The sequence below is a fragment of the Myripristis murdjan genome, chromosome 24 (genome assembly GCF_902150065.1).
Source record: "Myripristis murdjan chromosome 24, fMyrMur1.1, whole genome shotgun sequence".
In the NCBI taxonomy this organism is placed as follows: domain Eukaryota; kingdom Metazoa; phylum Chordata; class Actinopteri; order Holocentriformes; family Holocentridae; genus Myripristis; species Myripristis murdjan.
Genome location: NC_044003.1, coordinates 26,691,987 through 26,706,047, shown reverse-complemented (window position 1 = coordinate 26,706,047; position 14,061 = coordinate 26,691,987). Strand labels below are relative to the sequence as shown.

General features: G+C 42.9%; 1 protein-coding gene across 2 annotated transcripts in view; it reads left to right on the top strand.

Moving 5' to 3' along the window:
• Nucleotides 1-5,047: 5,047 nt before the first annotated feature.
• Nucleotides 5,048-14,061, top strand: part of gpatch2 (G patch domain containing 2) — a 9,763-nt gene continuing 749 nt past the window's right edge. The window contains exons 1-10 of one of the 2 annotated variants that reach the window (XM_030046899.1): nt 5,048-5,217; nt 6,063-6,306; nt 6,648-7,195; nt 7,433-7,497; nt 8,377-8,574; nt 9,441-9,561; nt 10,148-10,187; nt 10,408-10,472; nt 10,668-10,756; nt 12,944-14,061. The exon at nt 12,944-14,061 is cut by the window's right edge and continues 749 nt beyond it. In XM_030046899.1, coding sequence (XP_029902759.1) covers nt 5,168-5,217; nt 6,063-6,306; nt 6,648-7,195; nt 7,433-7,497; nt 8,377-8,574; nt 9,441-9,561; nt 10,148-10,187; nt 10,408-10,472; nt 10,668-10,756; nt 12,944-13,113 — 1,590 coding nt within the window. In that variant the 5' untranslated portion in view covers nt 5,048-5,167 and the 3' untranslated portion in view covers nt 13,114-14,061. Of the gene's footprint in view, nt 5,218-6,062; nt 6,307-6,647; nt 7,199-7,432; nt 7,498-8,376; nt 8,575-9,440; nt 9,562-10,147; nt 10,188-10,407; nt 10,473-10,667; nt 10,757-12,943 lie in introns of both variants that reach the window. The other variant, XM_030046898.1, reaches the window with a different exon arrangement.

The window sequence follows — 14,061 nt, the reverse complement described above, 5'->3', positions numbered from 1 at the left end:
AGAATGCACTTCTTTGTTAGGGGTTTTCCATCGCTGTATACCAGCCTTCCTTGTTTTAAACACAGAGGAGAATTAGATGAATGAATCAAATGATGTATATAAAAAGAATAAAGGGAGTTTGACATAGTTTTGTGATTGTAGGCCATACTGTCTGTAGCCTACACTGGTAAACTGTTAGATAAGTGGCAGATTCTTTCACAATCGGACTTGAGGGCTCGTCACTGCGTCACTTGTCGGTCTACTCTGTTGTTTTACTGGCCCGGCTCTGTGCTGACTCAACTGTGTGTTTACGTGTGGTTTATGGCTTTTGCAAGTTCAGATGTGTTTTAGTGTGTTGCCTGAGACTGCCCTAACATTAAGCAGGCTTATGAATGGGTAGAATGGTGGACTAGTTTTTCCTTTCATTGTGCTTCAAATAATGGAAAACCTCCTTTCATCTGGTGTCCACATGTGCCCATCAGCTTCATCCATCCATTTATCCGTTTATCCATATCTGCTTGTTCCTATTCAGTGTGATGGGGGTGGTGGAGCCTATCCCACCATGCTGCATACCATATGGTTTGGTTTGGTAGGAGGATTTGGTTGGTTTTAATTCTGCCATGTATTTCCACCGAACCTCTGAGGTAAGCTGCTGATTGTCAGAATGTTTGATCCACTGAAACAAACAATTCATAACTGTGACCAATATGCTCACCCTGCATGTTCCTCTGAGTTGTGAAATTTTCTAATACAGTGGTTCTCAAAATTGACCAGTGCAAAAAAAAAAAAAAAAAAACATGGTCGAAAAAAAGCTTATTGGACCTTTAAAGAGGTCCAACACAGATCCTTCAGTGTCTGAAACAACAAAACTGAGGATATTCTGTTGGCTCTTTTCCGGTTTCTTTTTCTCTTCTTTCTCCTTGTTTTTAGCTGTATCACTGCTACGTTTCAACCACCGATCCATTCGCTTGATTTTTGTCTTGGCTTCCCGGTCATAGTGAACAAACGAAACGTCCTCGCTCGACGACCACGGCAGCAGACTTAAACCAAAAACACACATTTGACACCTTCTGGAAACCCGGCGGGAAAACTGAATATAAAATGTGCTTAATCAAACTTATATTTATTCATTTAATTTATTCATTCATTTTTTACTGAACGTATTGTAGCATAGACTAATTATTTTAGGAATTATGCATGAGTAATATTCTTTAAAACAACATTTAAAAAATGTGAGAACCACTGGTTTGACTCTTCCTCATCACAAGGCTTTGGGCTATCTGCAGAATCCTTCCAATGCTGCACATCAGTGTGAGCTAATCTGTCTCCCTCCCGATTACAAACAAAACATCCCATCCTTAAATAACTCAGGATGACACATACGATCTTGTTGCAATATCATGCAATGGTCAGCAGCTACTGCCGCCACTGCATGCCTGGCCCAAGTTTTCCTTAAGTCAGTGTAAAATGTCACTGAACTCAGCCAATGCATCTGACATCAAATGTACGCTATTTTATTCACCATTACCCTGGGCTAGTGTCAAGATGAGATTTGATACATTTCACTGTTTTCCAGCAGTGAAAATACCTGAAATCTAGGTGAATTAAAAAAGATATCACCAAAATATGCTACACTGATTGGCCTATATTTCCTAAACCCCTACTCTTATCTGTCCTATTATATATATCTATTCACACACTTAAATAATTTACTCTGTGTGGGTGTAAATAAATTATTTGAGAGGTTTTAAATGCACACACAGACACATAATTAGAAGGGACCTAATTTGACACTTGTAAGCTGACCTCCTTTGGCAGTACCCCAAGTCAAAAGTTCATCCTGTGTTTGGGAGAGGGTGTGTCTTGGCTGGTGTGGTCTCATGTTCAGCCAATCACAGCGCTGCATATGGGGTTTTGGTTTCTGAGGTGACAACTCTCTGAGAGCCAATCACGCTGCACTAGGGCAAGCACTTGTTCAGTGTACTCATATCTTTCAAGTAACAGCAAACAGAGTGGTTTTGAGCAGAACTGGGACCACCACTTTTAAGCCTAGCAAAGGAAAAAAACGTGGGTTTAAATATGCGACCACACTTTGCACCAACAAATCGCCACATTTAGGTGTGACACCACCTAGTTTTAAAACAAGGATTCTCATTCATAGCCTATTTCTAAACTCAGTGCATGACCAAGCATCTTGCACCCTGTTACATAGCTGAGTTTGTGCAATTGGCAGCACAATGATTAGATCCTGACTATTGCTTGCTTCTCTGCAAGATTTCATCACAAACTTAGATTTAACCACCAACTTGCCTCGGGACATTGAATACATGAAGACCTGCTCCTTAAGATTTGCTTAATATTAGTCATTGTGATTTGATGACATCTCACTTCGGCCTTGGTAAGGACCTGCTGTTTTAACGAGTAAACATTTCTCATTGGAAACATTGCATAATGCTTTCATACACTCAGTGAACATCAGAGCTCTGATTGGCTCGGGCACCGCTGGCCTGAGAGTCATAAGACATGGGAGAAACATTAGCTGGGGCAGCCAAGATTTGACACAGTACTACAAAGTACAAACATTCTGCCCTTGATCTGTTTGATAATACCACAGAGGCTATAAGGAGATTGTTTGGCTATGGCTGTGTACTGTGAAATGATTATGAGGTTCATGCAAATAAGCAGAGCCTCTATAATGAGTGCAAAGAACTAAGATGAGGAGAGTCTACCGTCTAATGCTTCAGGAAATATTATATTCTGTAAAGAGATAAAAGAGCTCATTAACATGCATGAGGATGTTTGGATCATAACTGCTGCATATCGGCACATGAATGAGAACTTTGACCTTTATGAACTTCACACGCTCTTTAACTTCAGTATTTTTAATGCAAGTTGAATTCAGACAGAAACTCCATTCTCCACCCATTACAATCACTGACAGAGGAACAATTTTATTCCAAAATAATTATATGAAATTAGTAAATCAGTGTTCTGAAAAACATACACAGACTGTGCATGTTTTGAAAGCAAATGCCATTCAATGGCTAATAACCTCTATGATAAAACATAATGAGCCTTACTTTGATGCTTTTGATGATTTTAGAATGAAAGTGTTCACCAGAGGTCATGAACCTAATATGGGGGTAGTGAAACAATCACCTGATCATAAACCCATTTTTCTACCCAAGACCCCCATCCACCTACCCTAAGTTCACCTCTCAATAACTCTTTACCCTCTTTTTCATCTCTCACCCGCTCACCCCACCAATCTGTAGTCTGAGCAGATTGTCTTACACGGGGGATTACCGAAACACACACCCCTGGTCTCGCTGTCTCAGCTACTTTAAGGCTGGCAGTGCCAGTGACTTTAGCCCAGAAACACACTTACTCTGCTCTGCATAATCAGTTGTACACACAAACACACACACACACACGTACATGCTGACTTTCCTTGCCATTAAGCTCCATTTGCACTGGGGAACATGACAACACCAAAAGAAATAAATAAGCTGTGATTGAGAGCATATACGTGCCAAACTACTCAAACAGAAATGATTACCAGCTTGTAGGGGAACTGTATAATACTGAATCATGCCAAACATTTTTTGGCACATTATTGCATTAATGCACTCCATATGGCCCCTTCACCTTCATGATGATGGTAAAGTTCATCATGATGTGCCCTCTTCCACACACAAATTGCCATGCTGCATTTCTTACAAGGCTTCCACACATGCAGAGACTACTGTACCCAGCTCCAGGTGGTGTAAGTGGCATCGTGCTCAGCTTCATCTAGCTGTTCAAATTCCTCTATTGATATCATGGTTCCATCTGCAGATCCTTAAACCTCTCTCAGGCTTGTAGCTACAGTCAGCAGATGTGCCTGTGTGAAAACTCTACGCGTTTAGTGTCTGCAAGCGTTCTGTGGTGGATTGTCAGGGTCGATCAAGTTGATTTAAGTGTCGTTGAGAGAGCATGTCTCCACCCTGGGAGTGTGTCGACTGTCTGAGTGCCATATGCTCAGTGGACAGCGTCTTGCTAAATTTACCTGGGCCCCCAGTCAGAAACCTGAGAATGGCCACGACTGGCCATCGTGCCACGGACCCTCTGACTTCTTAGGCATTTGAAGAGTTTCACATATGCACACGCACACACACACGCACACACACACACACACACACACACACACACACTAATACAAATACATGTGCACATCAGTCACACGACTTATTATCCGGACATAAATGTCCCTATCTTCATGCATGCCATAAAGTAATTTCGATGTGTAAATGTATCATCGGTTAACACTGATCCTGTGCCACCTGTTGTTGCTGTTGACCTCATGATGACTGTTTCATGGTCAGGGGCATTCACATAGAACAGTGCACCTGTTGTATGGGGTGAAGTCAAAGTGTCCCGTCTTCAAGTGACTGCAAATTAATATTAAACTCTCATCACTGATTTTTGAAATTCATGACCTCTGGCATATATTTTGAAAGCCTGCTGACTCCTCACTGCGATGTAACCATTGGATACATGCTCGATTTCTTTGCAGCTTGCTCATCTGAAAAGCGTATACAACAGAACACTGCCATCTAGTGCTCAAATGAAGTTATTACATGAGCCCTAATAGACCCAAAAAAAGAACCCAATGTTGCCTTCACGGTATCCGTTTAAACTCCGACTGACAAAGTTTTAGATTTTATAGGATAGGTCTTCAAGTATAGTTGGTGGCAAATAATAACAAATTATTAAGAGAATAAAATGTATGCACGTCACTGATTTTGTCAAGAATAATAATGATACTACTACTAACAACAACAACAACAACAACAACAATAGTAGTAGTAATAGAAGTAATAAGAATAAGAATCAAAATAAGGACAATATAATAATAATGATACTAGTGATAATAGTAATGATATCGTTTACTACACGCTTATTACCTCAAATTTCACACATTGGAAAATAATCACAGGCGTATATTGAGTGTTCATGTGTGCGTACGAAGTGGTAAATTTCAGACTGCACGTGAAGGCAGCATACCTCTTGCTGCTTTCAGGGTATCCTCCTCCTGTCGCATATTGATCCAGCTAGCCAACTAGCTATTGTGTCAGAATGGTGTCTGTCGTGAGTAAATGTGTGTTGGTTGTTTCTGGCTGAAGGTATTTGGCATTTGGCGGCTTTAATGTTCCGTGCAGCTAATCTAAAAACCATCGGTAAAGCGGGAACGGGCTGGTAGGTGGTGTTTGAGTTCAGTAATACGTAACGTTAACATATTGTTCACGTCCACTTGACTTTCCTGAATCAGCCGGCTAGTACGCTAGCTATGCTAACAGGCTAGTCGCTAATATCATCTCAGACAGGGATAATAAACGGCTCCTTTATTGTTCACTTTCTCTAGACACTCATTAACTTTCCAGTTTAAACGCGGGGAAGTTGTGTTCTAATGGTAGCCAACGTTACTTTATGATGCTTCTTTAAGATTTAATGATATCGAAGCGATTTGTTGTAGCAGATAGTTGTTTTTGGTAGCTAATCAAGCTAACGTCAGCCAGGGAACAGAAGCATAGAGTTGCTAACCGTAGTTTCGAGTTTATTAACGAATTTATTAACATCTGTTGAAGTTAAATCACATCTCTGGGAGAGTCAGCAACAGTGGCAGTAAGTGACACGTCCAGACCTGAACATTTAGCACGACGAAAAGCGAGGAAGAGTTTAACGCTTATCTAAACAATGCTAACATGTTAACTGCTGCTAAATGTAAATCTGTAAAGTTCATACCAACCGACGTCTGAGGTAATTTACTTCTCGTTTGTCATCTCTATTTGCTTACCCGAGACTGTCTGAGTCTGTCTGGGCATATGCATGTTGGTTTTGTAAGGCTTTATGTGCAACTGACTGCCCTTAGTTTTCCTCCACATACGGCAAATTATTGTTTATGTAATGCACACACACACACACACACTCATGTCTCCTCAAGCCCTATCAGTGCATGACATCCCAAGAGTCCCCACACACAACCGACTGTTCCTTCATCAGATGCTTTGACTGGCTTGACATGACATGTACTCTTCACCCAGGCACTTTCGCCGGACGATGGACGAGTTGGTCCATGACCTGGTGTCAGCACTGGAGGAGAGCTCAGAGCAGGCGGCGCGTGGTGGCTTTGGGGATGGAGGAGACCATGCTCTGGCTGTGGGCTGTCTGCTGAAGAGGCAGGCTCGAAAGCGGCGGGGCCGAAAGCGGCGCTCCGACAACCCCCACCCACCCTGGGAGACGGGCCACCTCAGTGAGGGCTCAGAGTCCAGTGTAGATGAACACAAGGTGAGGAAGAGTGAAGAATGAGAGAGTGAATGCGTCTTGTTGGTGCCCTTCCGGTGTGTTCTTGTTCTGCGACACTTCAGAAGATCCTATAAGGTCAAGAGGATTCTTTCTGTGGCTCACTTTGTGTGCTAGAGATTTGCATTGACTCCATACTTGCGAGGCATGACTCATATTTCAATTTCCCTAGACCCGGTTTCCTTGTTACTTTCCCATTTACACTCAGCTTTTTACATTTGCTAAGGCCCTAATGGCATCCTCAAGTTACAAGCCCAGTTCAGCCACTGTCTTTATTTAGTATCAGTATCTCACTCCAATATTTGCCATGTTGATATTTGCTGTAGGACTACCGTGCCAGCACAGGGAGTGTCTCTGCTGCGAACAGCCATGCCCGCGACAACAGCGACTCAGACGAACAGCTGGGCCCCAAACGGCGCACCCCCCTCACAGCTGACATGGGCCGAAGTAAGCGTCCACTCTGGCAGGATGACCTGGGAGTCCTGGGCTCCGCGGAGGGCACCCGTAGCCTGAGGCGGCGGCGTAAAGTCAAACGCATGGCTGTAGACCCACCTCTGGAGTCGGGTACCCCTTCTACAGCCATACTAGGACCCCCGCCTGTTCCTAAGGGCCACGCTGGGGCCAGGCTCCCTGGGGTGGGTGCCGCTGAGGGAAGGGGTGCAATGGAGCTCTGTGGAGGCGGGGTGGCAGGGCCAGGGGGAGGGAAGAGCAGGGTGAAGAAGAGGAAACTGGCCGCCCACAGGCTGGGAGCCGAGGCTGCAGATGAAGGGGTGGTAGTGGAGAGCGAGGATCCCATCTCTGCACCGATGGATGGATCCAAGGACAAGATGGAGTTGGAAGAGCAGAAGGGCTCAGATGAGGACATGAGTGACAGGTGGTTAGTGTTTTGACTCTTGTTTTTTTCCATGGCTATGTTTCCAGAGCTCGCAGCTCAATTGTTTGTATGTATGTATGTGTGTGGAAGAGAGTATATACCAACAGGTGAGAAAGAACTCTACTGTATGTGTGCAAACTAAATTTTCTCCAAGTGCTTGTATCTTCTTGACATTTCTGTTACTTGAAATACCCTTAATCTTTTTTTCCATTCCTTTTCTTCCCCCTTTTTTGTCAGTGAGACCAGCAGTGTGAGTAACAGCAGTGATGGAGGCCTCTACACCAATGATGAAGGGAGGCAAGGTCCGTGCTCAGAAATGTCTCAAATCTATACCAGTACCATGCACAGATACTGTATATGGCAGAATGTGGTTTAGATTAAAAACAAACAGGGCAGGAGCAGAGGGAAAATGTTGCTCTCTGTAAGGGGAATGGTTTTGACACTTGCTGTCTTGAGATATATTGCAGAATAGGGACTATAACGGCTATGGCAACTGGAAATATGTCTGTGGAGGAAATTACGGGAAAACTTAATGTCAGTTGTTTATCACAGCTGCGGTGTCAACAGACATCGTTCTGGCTGCCATAGCCAGCCCAAAAACACTGCTTAAAGTCACTATTAAAGTCACTACACCACTAGCTAATGAAACAATATGCTTGAACTTACCATTTCAGTGTTATTTGTAAGAGCTGTTACAGATTGCATCTGTTTATGTCCGCACATTGCCCTTAAAATGGTTGTTAAACCCTGTATTGCTGTATTTATTTAAATCTAACCACATTACTTTTTTCCACATTCATTTTCCTTGTCTTCATATTGCTTGTATGCCCATTAATGCCGTTTTGCATTCAGACTACAGAGGATTTTGATTGAATACAAACTTGAACACCTCTTTGTTCACTTTTGAAGATCCAGTAACAGTGTGAAAATAACCTGAAGTGAATTAGATACTAAAAGTCCTATTGAAACTAATATTTTTCTACCCATGTGATGCCAAGATAGTTAATCCCGCTCAGTGGGAGCCATGGCAGAAATCTGCCATCCTGTATTGATCCTGTATCGTTTTTCTTGCGTATTGGTGCCATAAGCATGTACAAAGTTGCGCTTCCATAGTCACTACATATTGTCCCCAGCTAATGAACGTAAGGTCACATCTTCCACCTTTATCCTCTCCCTCCCAGGTGATGATGAGCAGAGTGACTGGTTCTATGAGGGGGAGCCAGGCTCCGGTTCAGGATCAGGGGGGGCGTGTGGGGTTGCCGGAGTGGTTCCCTGGTGGGAACGAGAGACAGGGTCGGAGGAACTGGACCTGGTGGACCCCGTCTTCAACAGCATCCTCACCGGATCCTTCCCCCTCATGAGCCCTGGAGCACAGAGAGGTAGGCAGAAAGCACACTAAAGGGGAACAGACAGGTACGATACCTGGTGCTTGAGAGCAACAACACATTTCAAGCAGTGTTGTTAGGTAAATGTTACAATGTTTTTGCAGTCTCATTCATGACCAGTAGGAGGCAAGCACTGCATTCACAGCCAAGTCGTGTTCAAATCTCCTGTTCGTGTAAGAGTACGAGGTGGTGGTCTGAACATGCAGCACTGAAGATAGTGAAAAATATAACTTATAATAGTGATATTAAGACCACAATGGAAATGTGCAGTAAATCTTCCTTATGTTTTTGATTGTTTTTATGCGCTGTTACCATGGTACACAGCATTCTGGACACTGTGTCATCATCATATGTCTGTGTCTCTGTTCATCTGTGTGAAGACATGGTAGAGCAGTATATGTTAAGAAAACGGATAGTGATACACCACAGGTTTCCCCTGTAGAGAAGGTAGTTTGGTCACATTTTCAAGCACCTTGCTGCAAACATTTGTGTATAAATGAGGAAAAAGTTATTTTGTTGAAATCACTATGACTCCTTAATCCTTAACACTGAGATTTTATTTATACCACTTATGAGTTATTGTGCAGACAAGTGCATTGACACATACATGCTTTCTAATTAATGCATTAATTTGCTTTATTAATAACCTTAAAATAAGAACTGCTTATGTTTAATGTGTCATGATGATTATGGCAGGATATTGGGCAGCTCAAGTGCCTCTGGTTAATTTTATCCAGTAAGTATTACATCAGCAGGAGCTATTTGCTGCACTTTCATGTTTTAATGATAAAACTACTGTGATCATTTCAAAAACCATGTCATGAGTTTAATTGCTGACTAACCCATGCTGTGCTGATTAGGCTTCCAGGCCAGACTGAGTCGTCTCCATGGAAACCAGCAGACCTCCGAGGGGGGCCTGCAGGGGGGCTCTGGCCAGGGCTTCAATGACAGACTAGGGCGACAAGCCCAAGACTCCCATGAGTGAGTAGCTCACAGACCCACCTGGACACCTCTGTTTCCCTCTGAAATCAGTTAAAACTTAATTGTCCTGTAACACACATTTGGTGTCGTGTCAGTCAGGCGACAAGATGGAAAATAGTACCATCAAACACAACACAAATCACAGCATTCACCATGTGAACTCGCATCACCTGACTGCATCAGACAGAGTGTTTTGAAGTATTGTCGGAGGGGGGTAATAGGCATGTTTTGCTAGTTAAGTGTAAGGACCAGTCCCTGTTTTTGCTCTAGGGCAGACTGTTGCCTTCATACTGTGCAAATGTATTTTTATAAAACTGCTCTTGCTAATCATAATTCATGTATTAATATGTTCAGCAGGGTATTGGATTCTTTGTTTTTTTTCATGCTGTGTATCAGATTTCCATAAAAATTTAAAGTACTGTTGTGCACTCCAATACTTGATATCATTATGTCTAAAATATTTAATTTAATCATACACGATAAGGGTTGACTTATAACAAAACATGGTAATATATTTTATTTTGTCTGTGGAACTCAGGGTATATATGTGTATATGGCCTAAACAACAGTGTTTCATTTCCAACAGGCCGTGGTTTAGCCCAGGCTCGAGGAGAGAACACGGACAGGTGAGAGACGGTTCATTGCTGCCACCCATTCTCATAGAAATGACTAGAAAAAGTGGGTCTATAATTTAGGTATCAATCTTATAATAGGACCCCGTGGACCCTCATGTTAAATTTGCTTCATTAGCTGTTTGTAATTGTTAATACAAGGTTGCCTTCGTTGACATTTGTCTGTTCACTTGCCTTGTTCCTCTTTCTTCCAATCTCTCTGACCACCTTTTAGCTGCATTGGGACTCGCGGACAGACAGAGGACATAGGAGAAGCTGTTCCGTAAAAACGGCCAGCAGGTGAGAACAACGGTGCTCACTTCATTTCCATTGCAGTTTATTTCCATTATTGTCTGCAGTCCTGTCAACATTTTAACTCCTCTTGAGGTCCACACCATTTAATAGTTTGCGAACAAAGTAAACAAATAGTGTTTGTTGTGCCATTTGAGGTAACACTCATGCTGCATTATTTCTGTTGCTGGGCTGGTTTTGCAGACAGACCAGCGGTCACCTAGGCTCTCTATGTACCGGGGATGTCAAGCGGAGGCGTAAAGCAGCCCCCCTCGGCTGCACCGCCCCCTCAGGTATTGGACACACACCTAGCCATACCTAGCACACCATCTGGCACTTTGTACCAACTGCTCCTTTTACCGTCTTTTTGGCTCTCATTGTCTCCCTCGTTCTCCTCCCCCTCTCCTGTCCTCGTTAGCTCTCCCGGCTGAGCTCAGTGCATTAAGCAGCCTCCTTCTGTCTCTGGCTCACACTGATGTTGAGACAATGGAGAGGGAAAACGAAAGCAAGTGTTTGATTCTAAACTCTTAAAATGGGCGATCGAATAAAAGGTGTCTTTCTTCTTTTGCACGACTCTTTCCCGTCTTCTCCCCCCTCCCTCTCCCATCATTAAAACCCGCTTTAGCTCATAACCCCCTTCTTCCTAAGCTATGTTGGAAAAGAGTCAGCTGTCTAGTCAAAGTAGGGATACCTGATTAGCTTTTGGCCAGTCACAAGCACCTTTTACACCACTTGTTCAAGGCGGGAATGTGGTGCCACTATTCTGCCTTGTCATGCTGTGTAAAAGGTACAAATTGATTAAAAAAAAAAAAATACAAATTAATTCTCAAACAATAGCAAAAATGTCATGACTAATCAAAATTCTGTAAAATGGCATAAGAAAACAACAATTTCAGTGATGACATATGCACTAGCACACAAATAGGAGGTAACAGACTATACAATAAAATGATAAACTGTTTTCCATTTCTGCCCTAAAATAAATAAATAAATAAATAAACACCAAAAATAGCAAATACTAAAAATATTAGAATAGGTTTTTTCTAACTTGGTGAACTGCAGCACAAGCTTTGACAGTATGCAAACTTGCATACTACAACTACACACAAACTCACATGCGCTTGTGCGTGTGCACACACAGAGAGGGATAGAGAAAAGCCAGGCGATATACGGAGTAGTGTTTTTGTGTGTTTGCAGTGTAAGGCGGTGGTCCGGAACTGAACTTCAAAGCAAGTGCCCCTCGGTGCGCTTGAATGGGCAAATGTGCTCAAAGACTGCATAGTGGCACTTAAAGATGATGAAATTGTGGAGGAGATGGGCCACAAGGTCGAAACGTGTGTCTTGCATATGAGCCTGAAAAAGCCAGACACCACCACAAGAATCAGGAAATTGACGGCTCGCCTTCACCAAATCACAGAATCAGAGGCAGTGGTGCACAACACAGCAACGGTGACTTGGTGACATTAGTTTTACGCTGCTGTTGATTTGGTGTTAGTGGAGCTGAAGGGACGGTTTGATCAAAAGAGTATGACACTAGCAGTGAACCAAGGGAGGGCAATTATTGTAGCAGCAGTGGACCTGTGCATATATTTGTATATTTTCTTATGCGCTGTGCACAACAGGCTTTTGGACTTGTTAAAATGTGTGTATTTGGATACACTGGGATGGCTTTATGCTGCCTTTGTTTGGTTCAGTGTAAATCACAACACCAGCGTAAAGATGGGCCTTCTTTATGACAGGATTGGAGAATGCCTGTGTAAAAAGGGCTACAGTTGTGTATATCCCCTCCCCCTCTCTAATACCAGTCCCTTACCTCTGGGACGGTTGCACTGGGGGGGCGTAGAAAAGCTGCTGAGATTCCACCCTGCTCCTCCTAGAACAGGGATTGGATGTATTTGCTAGAAATAGCAATGTTACTTTGACTTGTGCAGTGACTTGTGACTAAGACAACTATGCAATTAAATGTAACTTTTTTTTAAAAAGTTGGATTGTTTTCAGAGGCACTTGGCAATTTGTGTGGGTTGATGAGGTTACTGGTGCAAGCCCTCAAGTGTAACAAGTTTCACAGATTTGCACTTATAAATGAGTCCTGTGCTTTAATGAGTAATCTGCTATTTTATCTCCTTATCTTTTTACTCCCCTCCTCTTTTATGAACCTAGCATATAGTACATGCATATATTGCAAATGGTTGTTTGTGGTGGGGTGGTTTGTGATGTTCTGTTGTAGTTAAAGATGCTGTATGTGAATTCTGGGGCTGACTGTGAACCAAAGTGACCCTGAAAATGGACACCTAATCTTGGGCTGTGTCTTATATTGATATTGTGATATGAGACTAGATATCACTGAGGATTTGGGATATTGTAATATCACGATGGTGATCTAAATCATACTGCACATAAATATCATTGTTATTCTACACACACATTCAGGTGATCTGAATGTCCTGCCTCTGTGCTAACTTGCTTTCTTCTGTTTTCAGGAGTGGTCGGGGAGAATGCGGCTCCTATCCCAGAGACGAACATGGGGAACCGCATGTTACAGAGCATGGGCTGGAGCCCAGGGATGGGCCTTGGTCCAGAGGGCAGGGGGATCACCGAGCCCATCCGGGCCACACAGAGACCCAAGGGCACAGGTTTAGGGTTCAACTGAGCCGCAGGTTTGTGGATCCTGAACCTGAGGCAGGCTTGGACTGGACCACCCAAAAGCTATCAAGAGGATGGACTCAAAGTGTTGCTTAGGGTGATGAACAGTGAAAAGGGGTCCAGAGTAACCCTGCCACGTGAGTCGTGAAAAGAGAACAATTGAGACTTATCTGCAGAAAAAATGAGTCTTAGGAATGGAGACTGTTGAGAGACGAACTTCCCCATATTGGGGAAATGACAGGAAGACAAGGATGTCTATACAGTCTACGCACACAGAAGGAGAGAATGAAACACGAGCATGACTGAATGAGACTGAACTGGCAGAAAAGACCCCCTGCAAACATTCTCCAAGGCAAGAAATGAATGACATTCACGCCTCATTGTTAGTGTGTTAAATTGGCGGCCCGCCTCAGATCTTTTACCTCAGACGGCAGTGTGACAGGCCAGAGACATAGGGTATGTTTCTTTTCAGTAAGTAGCATTGGTTAGAAACCTAAAGATAAATGGCTTTGTCTGATATTGCACAGGAATTTTGGAAATGAAATCAAAGACTGTTCAAGTTGGCCATACCTCAAGGTTCAGTTCTAGGTCCTTTTAAAAACTGTTAACCTGTATAATGAAAATGCAGTGAAGTTAGGCTATAATGTAGTGACTGTAAGGATGTGTGCTGGGATAGATGGATTTTTTTTTTCCCATCATTTTTTAAGAGGAAAAAGTAGTGTCGGTAACACTGCAGAATGTTTTAATGTGCCCAAAGAAGAAAACAAATTCAAAACCACATTTCCCTTTCATTTAGCACCACTGTGTATGCATGTGCAGCTGTGGCTATAGCAGGATTCCGCTGATGTTTACTGTAAACAAATGTTTGAGCACGTGAGCTGCAGTCTTGCTAACGTTTTGCTTTACTGGTATTGTTTAGGGATGATTTTTATCCTCCTGACAACTGTTTTAACTG